The sequence below is a fragment of the Lontra canadensis genome, unplaced genomic scaffold, assembly GCF_010015895.1.
Source record: "Lontra canadensis isolate GAN:19392208 unplaced genomic scaffold, GSC_riverotter_1.0 scaffold2, whole genome shotgun sequence".
NCBI classification, from domain to species: domain Eukaryota; kingdom Metazoa; phylum Chordata; class Mammalia; order Carnivora; family Mustelidae; genus Lontra; species Lontra canadensis.
The window spans coordinates 36,326,459-36,350,203 of NW_022630996.1; the positions used below are offsets into that span (position 1 = coordinate 36,326,459).

Here is a 23,745-nt window from a genome sequence, read left to right on the forward strand (position 1 = left end):
AGACAAATCCAATTAGCACCTATGCTAATGCCTCCTTGGAAGCACTGGGCTTAGTGCACATTCACAGCTTACAATGGACTTTGGTGTTACATTTAGGATGTTGTGCCAAGAAAGGAAGCAGAGTCTAGAACTCTTCCCCAGAGAGGTAAAGTGTCTTGTCTCTGCTGCCTATAACCGGAACTCCTTTCCCCACCCTGGCAGACAACAAAATCCCTCATCTGACAAAATGAAACATGGACAAGTCTAAACATTTCCCTTCTCCTTTCCTCAGGATTTAAATTTCCTGAACAGAGGCCTACAAACTCTCTGAGAGACCCATCTCAATCCCCTGTAGTGGGCAAACAAAGACTTCTGCTCTATAAAGATAAAGTAACAGAAAAGTCATGTACAGTGTGGTCAAAGCAAAGGGGCAAATGTGGGAAATGAAATGTAGCTCCCTTTACAGAAGGGCCACAAGGCACAAATATCTTTGGTTGACAGTCTCAAGGACATTCAAGGTAACACTATATCTATTCATCCATTCAAAAGTTATTAAGTGTAAGTGCTGGGGAGACAACGGAGAACAACATCTACTGGTCCTGGTTTTTATCCTAGTGGCAAGGACAGAACATAAATAAGTAAACAACAAATACATAGTTACAAGTCATGAAAGAATTAGAATGCAGATGAAAACGGTGCTATAATAAAGACGAATGGGTCCTCTTTCTTGAGATACTATGGGTCACAGAAAGCTACACTAAGAAACTGACGTCAGTGGTAGTGTTAACAGTAAAAGTGATGAAAATAATACTAGCAGCTAAAATTTACCTGGCGCATATAGTATTGTTGGAAATTGCTGCATGTTTTTGAGGGATTATCGCATTTGATTCTTACATAATATAATTGTACAGTTTTATCCCCATTATGTAGATGAAAATACAGGCATTGTTAATTTTTTCAAAGTCATTCAGACAAATTGTAAGGAGAGCTGGGATTTCAACTATCAATTTGTGTCTAGACCCCACATTCCTCATCATTTCATCATAAAGTTTGGAGTTTAATGATGGGAAGAACAGTTTAGGTAGAAAGTGAGTGTTCTTAGATGAGGCTGGATATTAGGCTGGGGCCTGCACACACAAGGAAGACTGTAAAGGTTGGTAGAGTTTGGATAGCACTATAAACAAAGGCTTTCAAGCTGGAGAGTGGCAAGATATAATTTTGATTATCTGCTTCTTTGTTTTTACTACTAGAGATGCCAAGTAGAAAATGAACCAGAGGGGCGCCTGGGTGGCTCAGTGGGTTAAGCCTCTGCCTTCAGCTCAGGTCATGATCCCAGGGTACTGGGATCGAGCCCCGCATTTGGCTCTCTGCTCAGCAGGGAACCTGCTTCCTTCTCTCTCTCTGCCTGCCTCTCTGCCTACTTGTGATCTCTGTCTGTCAAATAAATAAATAAAATATTAAAAAAAAAAAAGAAAGAAAAAGAAAATGAATCAGAAAGGGGCCAGAACAGACTGATAGGACATTGTAACAATGATCCAGGTCACAGATGGTGGTCGCATGTGTAATAATTAGATGCATCATGTTGGGAAGAAAATCCTATATTTCTCTACTCTTGTCCTCTGATCAAAACTTAAAATCTAGTAAATTTTTAAATCTGTGACTTCAGTACAAACAAATGATTGAATCTTCAATTTTTTTCATGTACACAAATGGGAAAATAAAACATACCTCACAAGGTTAGTATGAAGATCAAATATAATACTGTATGGAAGAGACTTATACAAATGCAATTTAAGTTTATATTTTAAATTTAGACCAAGCAAATTAGATGTTCAAAAAATATTGGTTGTTAAAATTAAAACTGATACAAAAAGTATGGAATAAAACAAGTGAAAAATCTAAAGCTCAATGAAAAACTCAAACATAATTAAAATTCCAGATACCCAGCACGTCCCTGCTATAGACTGAATTTTGTGTCCTGTCCAAAATCTGTATGTTAAATCTTAAGGTCCAAAGCAGTGGTACTTGGAATTGGGGCCTCTGGGTGATAAGACCATGGGAGTGGAGCCTTCATGAATGGCATTAGTGACCTTATAAAAGAAACTCCAAAGAGCGCCCTTGCCCCTTCTGCCCTGTGAGGACATAGCAAAAAGACAGACTTCTGTGAAGCAAGAAGTAGGCTCCCATCAGACACCCAATCTACTGGCACCTTGATCTTGGACTTTGCAGCCTCAAGAACTGTGAGAAATACATTACTGTTGTACAAAAGCCACCCAGTCTATGGTGTTTTGTTTTAACAGCCCAAATGGACTGAGACAGAACTCTACTGTGACCAACTATAGTAATGTCACTAAATAACAGAAATGTAAAAAAACATAATAAACATTTAAATAGGTGTGATATTTTCTGTAACTTCAGCATTTTGGCTTCAATTATTTTCTCGTTTTCACCAACACATTCAGGGAAAAAAAGAAAACTAAAATATTTTGCAATGAAAAATTTTATAATTAGACTTAAGATTTAGAAATATAAACACAATATTTTAAGTTGATTTTTTTCAGATTACCAAAAATCAACAAGAATCAGTAAGTTAAAGATTTATAAGGCATTATCTTTATTATTAAGCATTTTCTCAGTATTAGTACTCCAAGGTGGTTAATATTGTCCTGGAGTCTTTCCAGAGTACACATTTCATGGAACGGAGGAATAAAAATTTCTATTTATAATATAACATGAAAGAAGAAAGTTGTATTTTAAAATACACCCTTACAATATTCGTAATTAAAATAGCTGCCAAAATGAACATTCAATTTTTTTTATCTCTTTTCCTTTGCATCTTGTAATAGCAGCTCAGTGGAAATAACCACTTCAGCCTCCAAATGAAACAAATTTGGATAATTGGAGTCTAGTTAATTGCCATTCCACTCTACTACAAATGGAGAAAATAATGTATTTAACTAAACAGGGCACAAAAATGTATCTTGTCAGTCTCTATTCATGTCAGAACATCTGAAGTTCATCAATATAAATAATGTTTGTATTCATATTATAAACAATGCAGAAATGTAATTTATGCTATTTGGAAATTTTAAAATGTGAGCTAGATAAGCAGATGAATGCTTTTTAAACCAAAAAGTTGGAGGAAGTAATATAAACAATTTCAGTAGATATTAGTATAATATTCTAAATATATAACTCCTTCAGTATTAGTAGAAACTATGGATGACTTCTCTAAGTTTACTTTTCAAGAAGCTTTTTCCAATCTGGATTTATATAATATTTCCATTGCCCCTTGGTAATACTGCTAAGAAATTCTGAAATAAATCTTAACAGTCATATTATATTGATGAATCACTGTATATGTTAGATTTGATCATTATATTTATCTCTAAATTTCTGGCTTCATTAATGGATAGGGACATCTTAGTGGCTCAGTTGGTTAAGTACACAACTCTTGATCTCAGCTCAGGTCTTGATCTCAGGGTCATGAGTTCAAACCCTGTGTTAGGCTCTACACTGGGCACAGAGCCCACTTAAAAAAAATTAGTAAGTAAAAATTGAAATTTAAAAACAAAAAAAAAGATTCTCACAGAGCCACTACTTTATGAACTTCCAGGCATAGAAGAAAATTTACTGATCTCTAAAACCCCATGCTTTAATAATCTTTTCCTCTTTCTGAAATGCTTTCCACCTAATAATCTCCTATTCATTCCTCAAGATCCTTTACAAATACAGTCTCATGGAAGATTATCCTTTGGGTTCCAACTGCACCTAAAGTGTACTTCTGTAAGTTTACCAAATATTCTACTACCAACTCTCTATCTCTCCCATTAGTCCAGGAGCTCCACAGGAGCCATGACAGTCTTTATATCTACTATGTCTGCTGAATGAAAAATGAACAAAGGTATAGCCTACTCATATGAAACAGAGAAAGACCCTTACTTTCCTTGTTCTAAATATATTTTGGTTAACACAGTTCAAGACCATATATGCTTCTTTTGGGCAGGTACAAAAAGAAAGCCTTTTTCAAGGCCCAACCCTATTCACACACGACTATAATTTTTTCATTATATCTGAAAGCAAAATAATCAAAACAGACAAGCAGACGACTTTTACATTTGACACTAATCAATCCAATTGCTCTTTCCAGTATGTTAAAATCTTTCAATAGAAAAGTTCTTTTCAGGAGGAGTCAAGATGGCGGAGAAGTAGCAGCTGAGACTACTTCAGGTTGCAGGAGATCAGCTAGATAGCTTATCTAAAGATTGCAAACACCTACAAATCCAACGGGAGATTGAAGAGAAGAAGAACAGCAATTCTAGAAACAGAAAATCAACCACTTTCTGAAAGGTAGGACTGGCGGAGAAGTGAATCCAAAGGGACGGGAAGATAGACTGCGGGGGGAGGGGCCGGCTCCCGGCAAGCGGCGGAGCAACGGAGCACAAAATCAGGACTTTTAAAAGTCTGTTCCGCTGAGGGACATCGCTCCAGAGGCTTAACTGGGGTGAAGCCCACGCGGGGCCAGTGTGGCCTCAGGTCCCGCAGGGTCACAGAAGGATCGGGGTGTCTGAGTGTCGCAGAGCTTGCAGGTATTAGAACGGGGAAGCCGGCTACAGAGACGGAGCCGAGGAGTGAGCTCACAGCTCGGGCTTACCTTGAACCGGTCGCAGGCTCGGTGAGCTCGGAGCGCGGCTGGAGGCCAGGCAGACGGGAGTAATTGGACGCTGTTCCCTGAGGGCACACTGAGGAGTGGGACCCCGGGCTCTCGGCTCCTCGGGGCCGGAGACTGGGAGGCCGCCATCTTAATTCCCGTCCTCCGGAACTCTACGGAAAGCGCTCAGGGAACAAAAGCTCCCGAAAGCAAACCCGAGCGGATTACTCAGCCCGGCCCCTGGTAAGGGCGGTGCAACTCCGCCTGGGGCAAAGATTCTTGAGAATCTCTACAACAGGCCCCTCCCCCAGAAGATCAACAAGAAACCCAGCCAGGACCAAGTTCACTTACGAGGAGTGCAGTTTCAATACCAAGGAGAGCCGCGGAATTCCAGAGGAGGAGAAAGCAAAGCACGGAACTCATGGCTTTCTCCCCATGATTCTTTAGCCTTGCAGCTAATTTAATTTTTTTTTCTTTTTCAATTTTTTTTCTCTTCTTCTGCTAAATTTTTTTAAACTTTTACCCTTTTCTTTTTTAACGTTTTTTAACTAGTTTATCTAATATATATATATTTTTTCCTTTTTATATTTTTTTCATTATTGATTTTCTTTTTTTATTTGTTTCTTTTTTCTTTTTTTTTTTTTTTCTTTCTGAACCTCTTTTTATCCCCTTCCCACCCCCTCACGATTTGGGATCTCTTCTGATTTGGCTAAAGCATATTTTCCTGGGGTTGTTGCCACCCTTTTAGTATTTTACTTACTCCTTCATATACTCTTATCTGGACAAAATGACAAGGCGGAAAAATTCACCACAAAAAAAAGAACAAGAGGCAGTACCAAAGGCTAAGGACCTAATCAATACAGACATTGGTAATATGTCAGATCTAGAGTTCAGAATGACGATTCTCAAAGTTCTAGCCGGGCTCGAAAAAGGCATGGAAGATATTAGAGAAACCCTCTCGGGAGATATAAAAGCCCTTTCTGGAGAAATAAAAGAACTAAAATCTAATCAAGTTCAAATCAAAAAAGCTATTAATGAGGTGCAATCCAAAATGGAGGCTCTCACTGCTAGGATAAATGAGGCAGAAGAAAGAATTAGCGATATAGAAGACCAAATGACAGAGAATAAAGAAGCTGAACAAAAGAGGGACAAACAACTACTGGACCACGAGGGCAGAATTCGAGAGATAAGTGACACCATAAGACGAAACAACATTAGAATAATTGGGATTCCAGAAGAAGAAGAAAGAGAGAGGGGAGCAGAAGGTATATTGGAGAGAATTATTGGAGAGAATTTCCACAATATGGCAAAGGGAATAAGCATCAAAATCCAGGAGGTTCAGAGAACCCCCCTCAAAATCAATAAGAATAGGTCCACACCCCGTCACCTAATAGTAAAATTTACAAGTCTTAGTGACAAAGAGAAAATCCTGAAAGCAGCCCGGGAGAAGAAGTCTGTAACATACAATGGTAAAAATATTAGATTGGCAGCAGACTTATCCACAGAGACCTGGCAGGCCAGAAAGAGCTGGCATGATATATTCAGAGCCCTAAACGAGAAAAACATGCAGCCAAGAATACTATATCCAGCGAGGCTATCATTGAAAATAGAAGGAGAGATTAAAAGCTTCCAGGACAAACAAAAACTGAAAGAATTTGCAAACACCAAGCCAGCTCTACAGGAAATATTGAAAGGGGTCCTCTAAGCAAAGAGAGAGCCTAAAAGTAGTAGATTAGAAAGGAACAGAAACAATATACAATAACAGTCACCTTACAGGCAATACAATGGCACTAAATTCATATCTCTCAATAGTTACCCTGAATGTTAATGGGCTAAATGCCCCAATCAAAAGACACAGGGTATCAGAATGGATAAAAAACCAAAACCCATCTATATGTTGCCTACAAGAAACTCATTTTAAACCCGAAGACACTTTCAGATTTAAAGTGAGGGGGTGGAAAAGAATTTACCATGCTAATGGACATCAGAAGAAAGCAGGAGTGGCAATCCTTATATCAGATCACTTAGATTTTAAACCAAAGACTATAATAAGAGATGAAGATGGACACTATATCATACTCAAAGGATCTGTCCAACAAGAAGATCTAACAATTGTAAATATCTATGCCCCTAACGTGGGAGCAGCCAACTATATAAACCAATTAATAACAAAATCAAAGAAACACATCGACAATCATACAATAATAGTAGGGGACTTTAACACTCCCCTCACTGAAATGGACAGATCATCCAGGCAAAAGATCAACAAGGAAATAAAGGCCTTAAATGACACACTGGACCAGATGGACATCACAGATATATTCAGAACATTTCATCCCAAAGCAACAGAATACACATTCTTCTCTAGTGCACATGGAACATTCTCCAGAATAGATCACATCCTTGGTTCTAAATCAGGTCTTAACTGTTATCAAAAAATTGGGATCATTCCCTGCATATTTTCAGACCACAACACTCTGAAGCTAGAACTCAATTGCAAGAGGAAATTTGGAAAGAACCCAAATACATGGAGACTAAACAGCATCCTTCTAAAGAATGAATGGGTCAACCAGGAAATTAAAGAAGAATTGAAAAAATTCATGGAAACAAATGATAATGAAAATACAACAGTTCAAAATCTGTGGGACACAACAAAGGCAGTCCTGAGAGGAAAATATATAGCGGTACAAGCCTTTCTCAAGAAACAAGAAAGGTCTCAGGTACACAACCTAACCCTACACCTAAAGGAGCTGGAGAAAGAACAAGAAAGAAACCCTAAACCCAGCAGGAGAAGAGAAATCATAAAGATCAGAGCAGAAATCAATGAAATAGAAACCAAAAAAACAATAGAAGAAATCAACGAAACTAGGAGCTGGTTCTTTGAAAGAATTAATAAGATTGAAAAGCCCCTGGCCAGACTTATCAAAAAGAAAAGAGAAAGGACCCAAATAAATAAAATCATGAATGAAAGAGGAGAGATCACAACTAACACCAAAGAAATACAGACAATTATAAGAACATATTATGAGCAACTCTATGCCAACAAATTTGACAATCTGGAAGAAATGGATGCATTCCTAGAGATATATAAACTACCACAACTGAACCAGGAAGAAATAGAAAGCCTGAACAGACCCATAACCAGTAAGGAGATTGAAACAGTCATCAAAAATCTCCAAACAAACAAAAGCCCAGGGCCAGACGGCTTCCCGGGGGAATTCTACCAAACATTTAAAGAAGAACTAATTCCTATTCTCCTGAAACTGTTCCAAAAAATAGAAATGGAAGGAAAACTTCCAAACTCATTTTATGAGGCCAGCATCACCTTGATCCCCAAACCAGACAAGGATCCCATCAAAAAAGAGAACTGCAGACCAATATCCTTGATGAACACAGATGCAAAAATTCTCACCAAAATTCTAGCCAATAGGATTCAACAGTACCTTAAAAGGATTATTCACCACGACCAAGTGGGATTTATTCCAGGGCTGCAAGATTGGTTCAACATCCGCAAATCAATCAATCAATGTGATACAACACATTAATAAAAGAAAGAACAAGAACCATATGATACTCTCCATAGATGCTGAAAAAGCATTTGACAAAGTACAGCATCCCTTCCTGATCAAAACTCTTCAAAGTGTAGGGATAGAGGGCACATACCTCAATATTATCAAAGCCATCTATGAAAAACCCATCGCAAATATCATTCTCAGTGGAGAAAAATTGAAAGCTTTTCCGCTAAGGTCAGGAACATGGCAGGGATGTCCGTTATCACCACTGCTATTCAACATAGTACTAGAAGTCCTAGCCTCAGCAATCAGACAACAAAAAGAAATTAAAGGCATCCAAATCGGCAAAGAAGAAGTCAAACTATCACTCTTCGCAGATGATATGATACTATATGTAGAAAACCCAAAAGACTCCACTCCAAAACTGCTAGAACTTGTACAGGAATTCAGTAACGTGTCAGGATATAAAATCAATGCACAGAAATCAGTCGCATTTCTCTACACCAACAACAAGACAGAAGAAAGAGAAATTAAGGAGTCCATCCCATTTACAATTGCACCCAAAACTATAAGATACCTAGGAATAAACCTAACCAAAGAGACTAAGAATCTATACTCAGAAAACTATAAAGTACTCATGAAAGAACTTGAGGAAGACACAAAGAAATGGAAAAATGTTCCATGCTCCTGGATTGGAAGAATAAATATTGTGAAAATGTCTATGCTACCTAAAGCAATCTACACATTTAATGCAATTCCTATCAAAGTACCATCCATTTTTTTCAAAGAAATGGAACAAATAATCCTGAAATTTATATGGAACCAGAAAAGACCGCGAATAGCCAAAGGAATATTGAAAAAGAAAGCCAGAGTTGGTGGCCTCACAATTCCGGACTTCAAGCTCTATTACAAAGCTGTCATCATCAAGACAGCATGGTACTGGCACAAAAACAGACACATAGATCAATGGAACAGAATAGAGAGCCAAGAAATAGACCCTCAACTCTATGGTCAACTAATCTTCGACAAAGCAGGAAAGAATGTCCAATGGAAAAAAGACAGCCTCTTCAATAAATGGTGTTGGGAAAATTGGACAGCCACATGCAGATAAATGAAATTGGATCATTTCCTTACACCACACACGAAAATAGACTCAAAATGGATGAAGGACCTCAATGTGAGAAAGGAATCCATCAACATCCTTGAGGAGAACACAGGCAGAAACCTCTTTGACCTCAGCCGCAGCAACATCTTCCTAGGAACATCGCCAAAGGCAAGGGAAGCAAGGGCAAAAATGAACTATTGGGATTTTATCAAGATCAAAAGCTTTTGCACAGCAAAGGAAACAGTTCACAAAACCAAAAGACAACTGACAGAATGGGAGAAGATATTTGCAAACGACATATCAGATAAAGGGCTAGTGTCCAGAATCTATAAAGAACTTAGCAAACTCAACACCCAAAGAACAAAGAATCCAATCAAGAAATGGGCAGAAGACATGAACAGACATTTCTGCAAAGAAGACATCCAGATGGCCAACAGACACATGAAAAAGTGCTCCATATCACTCAGCATCAGGGAAATACAAATCAAAACCACAATGAGATACCACCTCACACCAGTCAGAATGGCTAAAATTAACAAGTCAGGAAATGACAGATGCTGGCGAGGATGTGGAGAAAGGGGAACCCTCCTACACTGTTGGTGGGAATGCAAGCTGGTGCAACCACTCTGGAAAACAGCATGGAGATTCCTCAAAATGTTGAAAATAGAACTACCCTATGACCCAGCAATTGCACTGCTGGGTATTTACTCTAAAGATACAAACGTAGTGATCCAAAGGGGCACGTGCACCCGAATGTTTATAGCAGCAATGTCTACAATAGCCAAACTATGGAAAGAACCTAGATGTCCATCAACAGACAAATGGATAAAGAAGATGTGGTATATATATACAATGGAATACTATGCAGCCATCAAAAGAAATGAAATCTTGCCATTTGCGACGACGTGGATGGAACTAGAGGGTATCATGCTTAGCGAAATAAGTCAATCAGAGAAAGACAACTATCATATGATCTCCCTGATATGAGGGAGAGGAGATGCAACATGGGGGGTTAACGTGGTAGGAGAAGAGTAAATGAAACAAGTTGGGATTGGGAGGGAGACAAACCATAAGTGACTCTTAATCTCACAAAACAAACTGAGGGTTGCTGGGCAGAGGGGGGTTGGGGGGGGGGGGTTATGGACATTGGGTAGGGTATGTGCTATGGTGAGTGCTGTGAAGTGTGTAAACGTGGAGATTCACAGACCTGTACCCCTGGGGAACAAAATATATATATATATATGTTTATAAAAAATAAAATTATAAAAAAAAAAGTTCTTTTCAATAGAAAAGCTCACTGTATTAGCTATCTTTCCCATTTTCCAACAGCTTACCTGAGGCTACATAAATTTGCTATTTGCAATTGCTTAGCCCTACTTGTGACATTGAGAAGTACATTTTTACTCAGTATTCATTGCTAACTATCAGTTTAGCATGGCACAAAATTCTAATATGAAAAATCATTTCCTTCAGATCTTGGGGGAAATTTTCCATTGTCCTCTAATATCCAAGGATTTTGCTGATAAGTTAAACTGCTTTCTTGATTCATCTTCCTTATGTAGCTTTTTTCCCTTTCTAATCATAGAGGATATGTTCTGAATCCTTAGTGCTCTAAAATTTCACAATAATATATCTGAATGTGCTTCTTTTTCTCCTTCATTGTACTAACATCAAACAGGCTCTTTCAATATCTACAACTGTGACACCTCATTTTCTTGAAAGGTCTGTCTCCATTGGTCTTCTCCCATCTTCACAATCCACTCCCCAAGGTCACACTTTGTCTGATTACCTTATGTTTATCAGAATCTGCAGTTCCTCTGAACCCTGACATCAACATTTCACTCATTCTCTGACCACCACCTTTTGTTCTTCTAGTTCAGTTGTTCTACAACTCCCACTATGTCACTTCTTCAACCTTATTAAGACTCATGATCCAATGAACCCATTAATTTTTCATCAGATATAAGTTTTCTCTGATCTTTATTTATTAATTTTTCACTATGTTTCAGTTTAATCTTTATTTCTCTTAACAGCTTAGATTTGGTGGTCCATCATTATAATCATTCTCACAAAAATATTTTACTTGCTCTAAAATTATCTGGTTCAAAGTCCTAGTCCTGACTTTTGTTGCCTGAATGCTAAGAAACAAATCATTGCCAGAGAAAATTGTCTAAGGATGACTTGGTTTCACTTCAAAATTCAGGAACTAAAACTTCAAATGGATACTCAAAATTGCCTTATATCCTTTCATGAGTTTTATTTCTTATTCTCCAAAACACCAATGTTATACCTTTTTTTTTTTTTCAAATTTAGTCACCATCAGAGTTCCTTTATCATCCTGACAACTAATTTACAAAACCTCTCTGGATCTACATACATCCAATCCCTCCTGTCACAGTAAAGTTACAAAGGCCTAACGTTCAATCTCTCCTGTCCCCAAGCTTTGCAACCCACATCCTTTCCCCTCAAGGACTCCATTGCTTTGTGAGTCCCCCTTCTTTTTCCTGTTCATCAGCCTCTCCCACTGAACTCAATCTTTTCAATTATTATTGAACCATGTTCTAATAGTGCTCATTTTAAAACAAACAAACAAACAAACAAACAAAAAGGGCACTGGGGTGGCTCAGTCAATTAAGCGTATACCTTTGTCTCAGGTCATGATCCCATGGTCCTGGGACAGAGTCCCACATCAGGCTCCTTGGTCAGCAGGAAGCCTGCTTCTCCCTCTGCCTCTGTCTGCCACGCCCCCTGCCTCTGCCCGCTGTTACCCCTGATTGTGCTCTCTCTCTGTCAAATAAATAAATAAAATCTTCTTTAAAAAATTAAAAAATAAATTAATTGAAACAAACCCCACAACTCCTTCCAGCTACATTTTACTTCTGAATTACTGAAGTTTGGTTGTCCAGTTCTTTTTTTTTTTTAAGACTTTATTTTAGAGAGAACATGAGCAGAGGGGAAAGGCAGAGGGAGAAGGGGTGGGAGGGGGAGAAGCAGGCTCTTAGCTGAGCAAGAGCCCCATGTGGGACTGGATCCCAGAACCCTGAGATCATGACCTGAGTCAAAGGCAGATGCCTAACAGACTGAGACACCCAGATGCCCTTTGGTTGTCCAGTTCTTAGTGAAAATACTAGATACTAAAAACTTGCAATGCTAGATACGCTAAATTTATCCTTGGATTAAGCTGCTGCTCAGACTGCACTGATTTGGGCTGAGACAGTAATATATTTAGTAAATTGAGTTCATCATTATTTTTAAAGCTCTAGGAAATTTGTTACTCATGAGTTGTAATTACGTAACATTATAATTATAAAAATAAGCTATAGAGACATTACTGAAGAAGTTGTCCTTGTTAATTCAGAAATTTCATTCTGGACTCAGCATCAGTAATGGCTGTGCATCTACTAAACAAATTATTTGATTTTATCCCTTGAACATTTCTGAAAATTGGAACTAAAATGTTTTCTTATTATTTTGAGGCTGTACAGTGTATGTTTCTGAGTGTTACTCTTACTTATATCTTTATTAATTTCCTGCTCTTATTTTCCCTATTTCCTTCAAATATTTAGTTTCACCTTTCATATTTTGGAAACACATAAACTATTTTTAATCCTTGAAGAAACAAGTGGAATAAGGCAAGGTACAAATAGATATAGTAGAGATAAAGATCAAAATAGAAACAGAGGGGAACCTGGGTGGCTCAGTTGGCTGAGCATCCATCTGACTCTTGATTTCGGCTCAGGTCATGATCTCAGGGTCCTAAGAACATGCCCCACATCAGGCTCTTTGCTCAGCAGGGAGTCTGCTTGAGATTCTCTCCCTCTCCCTCTGCCCCTTCCCCCAGCTCACGGGCTCTTTCTTGCTCTCGCTCTCAAATAAATAAACTAATTTAAAAAATGAAATGACTAATGAATCGTTGAACACGACATCAAAAACTAATGATGTATTATTATTATATGTTGGCTAATTGAACATAAATAAATAAATAAATAACAGAAACAGATAAGAAACACCAAAAAAAAAAAAAAAAGAGAGAGAGAGAAAGAAAGGAAGAAAGAGAAAGGAGAGGGAGGTAGCGGTGTTTGTTGTGTAAGGGAATAAGTCAACAGAAATGGAGCTTAAGAAAGTGGCATGGCTGGCATATACACACACTTAGCCAATAGCATATTCCTTCTAAAATCTCACTGTGTTGAATCAGTCAAAATAATGGATTTTCAAGTACATTATAAAAATATTTAATCTCACAAAATTCGACCTCTAATTATTTTTAACAAATTTACAGAGGTATAATTGACATACAAAAAAGTGCATATATATAATGTATACAATTTGATGAATTTGGACATATGCATACACTTGTAAAACTTTTACAACAATCAAGGTAACAAACATAGCCTTCACCTATCTTTTTATTTTCAATTTAAGACTCTGGAAATCATTTTCAGTAATTTCTCTAGTGAAGAGTGTTTCTCGTAAGTATTTTTATCTTCAACACTTTGTTTTTCCAGAATTCACGTAATAAACTCTAATGACATTGAAGCACTACTCTATTTTCTGAAAATAAAAACCTATTCAGTTCCCCCAGAGAATGTGATTTGATATCTTAGCCAATGAACTGCATTCACTTTTCTCTTGTCTGCTTTGGCTGATCTATAACTAAGCAGGAAATTGAACTAAAATTACTGATCAGCACACTTCAAGGCTTGGTTAATTATCAGGCAGGTCTTAAAAAGAGATGAATATGTCAAGCCCACAGAAAATACTACTCAATATCCAAAGGCAAACTTGCAAAGTACTTGACTGTTTACTAGGGAAAAAATCCTGGGTTTCTTCCACATGTAGGATTTTTCTGTCAATTCAGATTTCTAAACCAAAAACCATGTGCCTTTCACAAAAAAGAAAGATGCCAAACACAGACTGGGTACAAATTACTTCATTCCTTTCTTGGGGATGAACACTGATACAGCAGGAGAGAGCACCAACATCTGCCTCAACCCAGAAAACTACTCGTTCCATACCTACATCCATTTATTACCAAAGGGCATTTCCTAGGTAGAATTCTGTGTGTCACTGAAGCCAAAAAACCTTCAAAGAATTGTAATAGCTACTTTACAAGTTTAAGTTTACATAGCTCATTCGATTGCTCATTTAAAAGGTACTGTCCTAGTCCATGGGACGCTTGGGTGGCTCAGTGGGTTAAAGCCTCTGCCTTCTGCTCAGGTCATTGTCCCAGGGTCCTGGGATTGAGCTCCACATGGGGCTCTCTGCTTAGCAGGGAGCCTGCTTCCTCCTCTCTCTCTGCCTGCTTCTCTGCCTACTTGTGATCTTTGTCTGTCAAATAAATAAAATCTTTTAAAAAAAATAAAATAAAAGGTCCTGTCCTAGTCCATTATTTACTCTGCCCATTCTATAGCATGAAGGCATTGCCATATATTCAGATGAATATGACAATTATATACCTGGATATTTGGTGAAATTTTGAAATGATAAGGAAATCATGGGCAACAACAATGCTCTAAGAGTTACCTTATTTAGAAAAGAACAAATTAGGACATAAGTATTCCCACTTGCACCAAGAGTAACTTTTTGCTTTTTTTTAGTAATCTCAAATTCAGAGTCATCATACAGCATTATCAAATGAAGTCAAACAGACGTGTACAATTTCCCAAGGAAATGCTGGCAATGATTTTTTTAGTTTAACTAAAGAGAACAGTTTAACAGAGAAACATATTAACATAATTCCATCATCCAACTGAAGATTAAATCTAATCAAAACAAAATGGTGCCAATGCAAAAAGGACGGCAATCATGACCAATCAAAAAGACCATGAAGAGTACAGAATCCTCTCATTCTCTTAAGAATTATCTTTGATTTCTATGCCTTATTCTAGGATTTTTAGTTGTATCCAAGTCTATTTCACCAGCCACCAACCTATATATTTCAGAATTGTAACACTGCTAGTTTTTAAAATAGGGATGTATTTATATTCCTCCTGCTAACACCTTCATTTTTCAAAAGGGATATGTCCTTATTTTACTATATCTTCTGATCATTCAAGAAATAAACAACTAAAATGGCAAATGCATAAAGTAGAAAGTGGAAGCCTATTTCACAAACTGCAGAGATTTTAAAATTAGGAATGTACTCAGCCAAACTTTTAACATATAAATATCAACATATGCATTTATTCACACTAATACCCTTAGTGTTCCTAAAATTTGTTAAACACAATTTTCTTAATATTTACTTTATTTCCATGAAGGTGTATATAACTCAATGAGTTTAGCAGCTTTGGTATCCCACATACATCAGAAGTCAGTTTTACATTGAGTAGTTTCAACTATTATTCTTACATGAAACCACCAAATCAATGAAGAATATTTACATCTGAAACTCAAACTTAACTACATAATTACTACTTTTCATTCTACTGAGATTAGTGTCACCAGAAACTATTCACAATTTCACCTTCATCTTTGTCAATGTCCAAAAGGAGGATATATGAATATACATACACACACAAATTAATTGCAGTTTCTAGTAGTTCCTAAAACCTAGTCACCATATACCTATCTCAACAATATTTTTAATTCATTAAATTGTTCTCTCAACAATAGTTTCAATTCACTGAATTGTTCTCTCAAACTCTCCTAATCCCCAAAACCAAAGTTACATATCTCTAATAAAACAGGATCTTATCTTCATAATTTTTATGTCCTAAATACTTAATACTATGGCTTAGTTTTCAATAACTGAACACATTCTCATCAGAAATCCTTGATGTGATGATGATCTGTGATGTAGTGACCTCAAGAGAAAATTTCAAAAGCAGTAACACCATAGGTTTACTTACGAGAGGTTTTAGAAGCAAGAAGAGTAACTTGAGAGCCTCCTAAGAAGCGAAAACCCATTACATTCACCTGATCATCTTCTGACTGATGAGCAAAGCCTACAAAGAAAAGAAAAAGAAAATCACCTTATATAACCACAAAGAAAATACTTAATGTTTAAAATAGGAAGTTTAGTCGACAGCAAATATTTTTTATGTCACCAGTCATGCTGAAAACCCAGGTATGAATTAGAATACACAGGCTGATTTCCACGGTAATTCCCAAATGTTTAAATTTCTCCCTCACAATAACACTCCTTCCTTCTACTGCTTCATTCTAGGGTGGAGGCAGGAAATGCACAGAATAAACCTAGAATACCTGTCACACCAGAAAGCAAGGAAACAATTACTGACTAGTAGAGCAGTATGAAAATAAAAGCCAACTTAGAGAGATTACTGGCCAGAGATTAAAATACTTGAGTATCAAAAAAGTGAAATACATCAAAGAAATTTAAAGGCATGTGTTCATATGATATTAAAAACAGAAAAGGCCAAATGCTCACTAATGGAGGCTTCTAGAGAATCAATTCAATATTTTAAAAATCAGACAAAGAGCCGAACATTTATCCAGATGATCCTACTCAAACTGCACCACATAGCCAATAGTAGGTAAGGGAAAAGTTCTCTGTATAGAAATAATCTAGCAAAATATTAAAGAAAGCTTGAAAGAAATAGATATCAATTTTCAATCTCAATAAATTTAATAGATCTCAAAATTAAAATAAGTGTTTGTTACCATACCAGAAGAGAGAGAGACAGACAGACAGATAACATGTACTCCCTGCTGAGAGTATATACTACCAATTCATGGAAGCAGTGTGGCCAAAATAATCAATTCTGACTCTAATACCCTAGATGCAACTATAAGTTAACAGAGAAGTGGACAGAGAAAATATTAAACATCACAGGGATATAATCAGCAAAATTCAGAGTGTGGGAAACTCACAGGAAAAAATAATCTTACTCTTTAACAAATCAACTGCAAATTAAAAAGAGAGAAGGGGAAACCTATAGAAAAAATATAACAAAAAATTCATATCAAAAACTGCAATAAATGAACCACATTTGAATCCTGACTCAAAAACAAATAAAAATTATAACACTGAAGACTTTCACTTCAGACCAAGATGAATAAACTAGGGCCAAATTTACCCTTCTACTTACGACAACTAAAAAATGGGACAAAATCTATGAAACGTTTTTGAAGACACTGGAGACAAGGAAATGAACAACCATGATCCCTCACAAACAAAGAACAATGTGAGCCCTATGACTGCCCCAGCCTACTGCCTAGAGGAAACTTCCAAGCCAGGACACAGGGAGGGGAAACCCAGGTGCAACCTAACATTCTATCCAAGTTGAAGACACAGAGTTGCAATTCTGAAAAGGCTAAATATCAAAAGTTTGCAAGGCAGAGTGTCAAGAGAGGAGAGAGAAAAAAATATTTGAAGAAATAATGACCAAAATATTTGCAAATTAGATGAAAATTATAAACTACAAATCAAAAAATCTTAACAAACCCCAAGCATAAGAAAAATAAAAATAAATCAAGAGACACCTGGGTGGCTCAGATGGTTAAGCATCTCACTCTTGATTTTGGCTCAGGTCAAGATCTCAGGGTCCTGAGAAGGAGCCCCGCATCAGGTTCCATGCTCAGCAGGGAGTCTGCATGAGATTCTCTCCCTTTTCCCTGTATCCCCAACCCCCTACCCCACTCACACAGGCTCCCTCTCTCTCAAATAAATAAATAAATCTTTAAAAAAAAAAAAAAGAAATAAAATTATAGATTAATACGCCTCATGAGTACATATTTAAAAATTCTAACTAAAGTTTAGTAAGTTGAATCAAATAGTATATTGAAAGGATAATACATCTTTCAGTGTGATTTATCTCAAGAATGCACAATTATGCTAAAACCCAAAAATTAATCAATGTATACACTCATGAGCATAGCATAATATATAGAGTTGTTGAATCACTATCTGTACACCTGAAACTAATGTAACACTGTGTCAACTATACTTAAAGTCAAGGGGCACCTGGGTGGCTCGGCCGGTAAAGCATCTGCTCAAATCATGATCTCAGAGTCCCATGCTGGGCTCTCTGCTCTGTGGGAAGCCTGTATCTTCTTCTCCCTCTGTCTGTGCCCCTGCTTCTGTGCACACTCTCTTTCTCTCTCCCTCTCTCTCAAATAAATAAAATATTTAAAAATAAAAGTAAAATAAAGGAAATTTTTTAATTTAAGAAATAAAAAAATGTATCAGTGTAATCTACTTATAAACAGCCTAAAGAAGAAAATGATTTAAAATATGTCAACTGATGTAGAAAAAGCATTGGAAAAAAATCTAATATAGAACAAACTCTCAGCAAACTTGGTATAGAAGGAACTTCCTCAAATGGTATAGGACATCTACAGACCACCTACAACTAAAACATACTTAATGGTGAAAGCCTGAACATCCACTCTGCCATTTCTATTCAACATTATCCCAGAAGTTTTAGCTTAGATAAAAGACTAGCAAGAAACAAACAGAATCCCTCGATTGGAAAGGAAGAATTAAACTGGTTTTCACTTGCAGGTAACATAATCTTCTGTAGAAAATCTGAATACATGTACAAAAAGGCTAGTAGGTCCAGTAAGTAGTTTAGCAATGTTGCATAATACAAGAGCGATATATAAAAACTAGTTGTATTTCTATGTACAGGCATACCTCACAGATCCTGTGGGTTTGGTTCCAGACCACCATAACACACCAACTATTGCAATATAGTGTCATATGAATTTTTTGGTTTCTCAATACATATGAAACTTATGTTTACCCTATACTACAGTGTATTAATTATGCAACATTGTATCTAAAAATATAATGTACATACCTTAATTAAAAAATACTTTATTGCTAAAAAGTGCTAAACATCATCTGAGCTTTCAGCAAGTTCTGACTTTTTGTTGGTGGGGGGTCTTGCCTCAATGTTGATGGCTGCTGACTGATCAGGAGGGAGATTGCTGAAGGTTTGGAGAGCTGTGACAATTTCTTAAAATAAGGCAACATCCTTTCAAGAAAGATTTCTCTGTAGCATGTGAAGCTTCTTGATAGAATTTTACCCACAGGAGAACTTTCAAAATTGGACTCAATCCTCTCAAACCCTCCGCTGCCTTATCAACTAAGTTTGTATAATATTCTAAATCCTTTGTTATTTCAACAACCCTCACAGCATCTTCACCAGGAACAGATTCCATCTCAAGAAACCACTTTCTTTCCTCCTCAAAAAGAAACAACTTCTTATCCTTTATAAGGGTCCCTTCATCATGAGATGGCAGCAACTCAGTCAGACCTGCAGGCTCCACTTCTAATTCCAGTTCTCTTGCTGTTTCCACCACATCTGCAGTTACACCCTCCACTGAAGTCTTGAATCCCTTCAAGTCACCTGTGAGGGCTGAAATCAACTTCTTCCAAACTGCTGCTCATCTTGGTATCTTGACCTCTTTCTATGAATCACAATGGTTCTGAAATAGTGAATTCTTTCCAGAAGGTTTTCAATTTACTTTTCCCAGATCCATCAGAGAAATCACTCTCTATAGCAGCTACAGCCTTAAGAAATGGATTTTTTTAATAATAAGACTTGAAAGTTGAAATGACTCCTTGATCGATGGCTGCAGAATGGATACTGTGTTAGCACAGACGAAAACAACATTAATCTCATTGTCTCCATCAGAGCTCTTGGGTGACCAGGTGCACTGCCAATACGCAGTAATACTTTGAAAGGAATTATTTTTTTTCTGAGCAAAGTAGTTCTCAACAGTGGGTTTAAAATATTAAGCCATGTTGTAAACAGATGTTCTGTAATCCAGGCTTTGTGTTTAATGCATAGAGCACAGGCAGAGTAGATTTAGCATAATTCTTAAGGGTCCTAGGATTTTTGGAACAGTCAGTGAACACTGGTTTCAATTTAATCATCAGGTGCATTAGCCCTTGACAAGAGAGTCAGCCTGTCCTAAGAAGCTTTGAAACCAGGCATTGACTTCTCCTCCATAGCTATGAGAGTCCCGGATGGCATCTTCTTCCAAAACAAGGCTGTTACGTGTACACGGAAAATCTGTTGTTTCTTGTAGCCACCCTCATTAATTACCTTAGCTAGATCTTCTGGAAAACTTGCTGCAGCTTCTACATCAGCTCTTGCTGCTTTCACTTTGTGGAGATGACTTCTTTCCTTAAACCTCATGGACCAACCACTGCTAAACCAAATTTTTCTTCTGCAGCTTCCTCGCCACTCTCAGCCTTCATACAATGGAAAAGGGTTAGAACTTGGCCCCAAATTAAGCTTTGGCTTAAGGAATGTTGTAGCTGGTTTGGTCCTCTATCCAGACCACTCAAATTTTCTCCATATCATCAATAAAGCTGTTTCACTTTCTTATCACTCATGTGTTCACTGAGTAGACATTGAATTTCCTTCAAGACCTGTTCCCTTGTATTTGCAACTTGGTTATTTGCTGCAAGAGGCCTAGATTTTGACCTACCTCTGATTTTGTGAGACTGCCTTTCTCCATAAGCTTGATCATTTCTAATTTTTGGTCTAAAGTGAGAGACATGTGACTCTTTCTTTCACTTAAACCCTAAGAGGCCACTGTAGAGTTATTAATATGCCTAATTTCAATACTGTTGTGTCTCGTGAAATAGGTAGGGCTAAGGAGAGAAACAGAGACAGAGGAATGGCCAGTGGAGCAGTCAGAACACACAATATTTTCTTTTAAGATTTTATTTATTTATTTGACAGACAGAGATCACAAGTAGGCAGAGAGGCAGGCAGAGAGAGAGAGGGGGAAGCAGACTCCCTGCCGAACAGAAAGCCCGACGTGGGGCTCGATCCCAGGACCCCGAGACCATGACCTGAGCCGAAGGCAGAGGCTTTAATCAACTGAGACACCCAGGCGCCCCAGAACACACACAATATTTATCACTTAAGTTTACCACCTTATATAGGGGTGGTTCATGGCACCCCAAAACAATTACAATAGTAACATCAAAGATCACTGATCATAGATCATAACAAATATAGCAATAATAAAAATTTTCAATTACCAAAATGTGACACAGAGACATGAAGTGAACAAATACTGTTGGAAAAATGGTACCAATAGACTTGCCTGACCCAGAGTTGCCACAAACTTTCAATTTGTAAAAAACACAGTATCTCCAAGGCACAACAATTCAAAGCACAATAAAATGAGGTTTACCTGTACTAGAAAAGCACTATTTGAAATTGAAATAGACCAATATAATTTGCAATAACATCAAAATATATTAAATACTTAGGTATAAATCTGACAAAAGATTTGTAAAATGTGTACACTGAAAACTACAAACTCTCACTGAGAAAAATGAAATAAGCCCTAAATAAATGAAGGTCTCTACTTTCATCTTAACAAATTAGGATAAGTAGAGCAAATTGTACCCTGTTCAATATTGTTAAGATGTTGTTTCTCTCCAAGTTGATCAACAGACTTAATGCAATCCCAATTCCAATCAAAATCTCAGCAGGTGTTATTTTAAATTGACAAACTAATTTTAAGATTCATATGAAAATGCAAGGCATCTAGAATATCCAAGACAACACTGAGACTAGAAGAATGAAGCTAGGGAAATTATACTCCCTGACTTCTGGACATACATATTTATAGTAATTAGGACACTATACTATTGGTATATAGCAATACTGGAGGACAAAGACAGATCAATGGAATAAACTGAAGAGAACAGAAATATATACAGTTTTTCAGATGATTTATATAGTCCTATGATACATAGTCAGATGATTTCCAACAAGTTGCAAAGGTGATCCATTGTAAAAGGCTAGTTTTTTCAAAAGTAGTGTTGCATATTAGATGCCCATATGTAAAAATAAGAATTTTATCCATATCTCACACCAAAAAGAAATACCAAAATATGAAAAAAAAGACCTAAATGTAAATTTAGAAAACTCCTAGATACGAACATAGGATAAAAGTTTTATACACTTGAGGCAAAGATTTTTTAGATATAATGTTAAAATCATGATTTGTAAAAGAAAAAAACTGATGGGCTTTATCAAAATTAAAAACTTCTGCTCTTCCAAAGACACTGTTACAAAAATGAAAAGATGTGCCACAGACTTGGAGAAAATATGTGTAATTCATATAATCTGATAAATGACTGAGAAGGCAGACAAAAAAGAGTACATGTTGAATAATTCCACCTTATAAAATTCGAGAAAATGCAAACTAATCTATAGTGACATAAAACCAACCCAGTGGTTGCCTGGGAATGGGGTATAATGGGTTATAAAGGGGCACAAGGAAATTTTTTAGGATGGTGAATATTTTCAGCATTATACTTGTGGAGATGGTTTCACAGGTATATACAAATATCCAAACTGATCAAACTGTATACTTTAAACATCTGTATATAAGTTATATTCCAATAATTTTTAAAAATATTTTATTTATTTATTTGAGAAAGAGACAGAGAGGGAGTACATGCTATTGGGGTAGGGGTAGGTGGGGGGCAGGTAGAAGCAGAGGGGGAAGGAGAGGGAAGGGGAAAGAATCTCAAGCTGACTCCTCATTGAGCATGGAGCCCAAGGTGGGGCTCCATCTCAGAACCCTGAGATCATGACCTAAGCCGAAACCAAGAGTCAGTCACTTAACCGACCAAGCCCCCCAGGTGTCCACCAATAAAGTTATCTTTTTTAAAGCAAAAAATATACACTACCGCTGTGTTTGAGAACTAAAGAATATATTAAAATGTACCAGAAGAAAATATCTTATAACTAAATATCTTATAATCTTAATACAAGCCACTCTAAGCACAACATGAAATTTGAAACTAGAAAGAAAGCAATTAATAAAATTAAATTTTACTACATAAAAATGTAAACCTTATGTATTAAAAAATAATACAAGTAATTAATGAAAATCACAAAATGTCTATGCTAACAATTTAGAAATGAAAATTTTAAAAAGGGATGTCATTTTTCATCTTTGTCAAAAAATTTCCAAAATCCAGCTGCTGCCCTTGTGATGAACCCTGATGCTGGACACATCACCTGACACAATTAATCTGGAGGGAAGGTTGGCATTTAAATAAAGTTTTCAAAGGTTCATACTCTTTAACTCAGTCATTTATCTTCAAGGAATTTCTCTAGAGAGAAACAGAAGCACCAAATAAATAAATAAATAAATACAAATAAATAAAAAATTAAAAAAAAAACTACATACTCAGTACCTTCAAACAAAGGGATGTTATGTAATCATTAAAATATAAATTTACTGACAAGGAAAATAGCCATATATTTTAGTAGCATAAAGAATGTTAGAGTGGCATGATATTTGTTATTCCATTTAAGTAAAATTTTGTGTAAAAGTACTGGTATCACGGCATACTCTGAAGGTCAGCTAATTTAACATCTATTCCCCCTTTCCCTTAGTCCATCTATATTATTTCTCAGTCTCCTTTACAGCTAGAGGAAGCTATGCAGACACTATTATGGCTACTGAGACCTAAGTAGATATTTCCTAAGAATATTATAGAAACAGTCAAACTATCACTCTTTGCAGATAATGTGATACTATAT

The 23,745-nt window shown here is 36.8% G+C and overlaps 1 protein-coding gene across 2 annotated transcripts in view; it reads right to left on the reverse strand.

Moving 5' to 3' along the window:
- Nucleotides 1-23,745, reverse strand: part of BBS9 (Bardet-Biedl syndrome 9) — a 453,073-nt gene that overhangs the window by 229,606 nt on the left and 199,722 nt on the right. For both annotated transcript variants that reach the window (XM_032871845.1, XM_032871835.1), the window contains one exon: nucleotides 16,099-16,194. In XM_032871845.1, coding sequence (XP_032727736.1) covers nucleotides 16,099-16,194 — 96 coding nt within the window. The remainder of the gene's footprint in view (nucleotides 1-16,098; nucleotides 16,195-23,745) is intronic.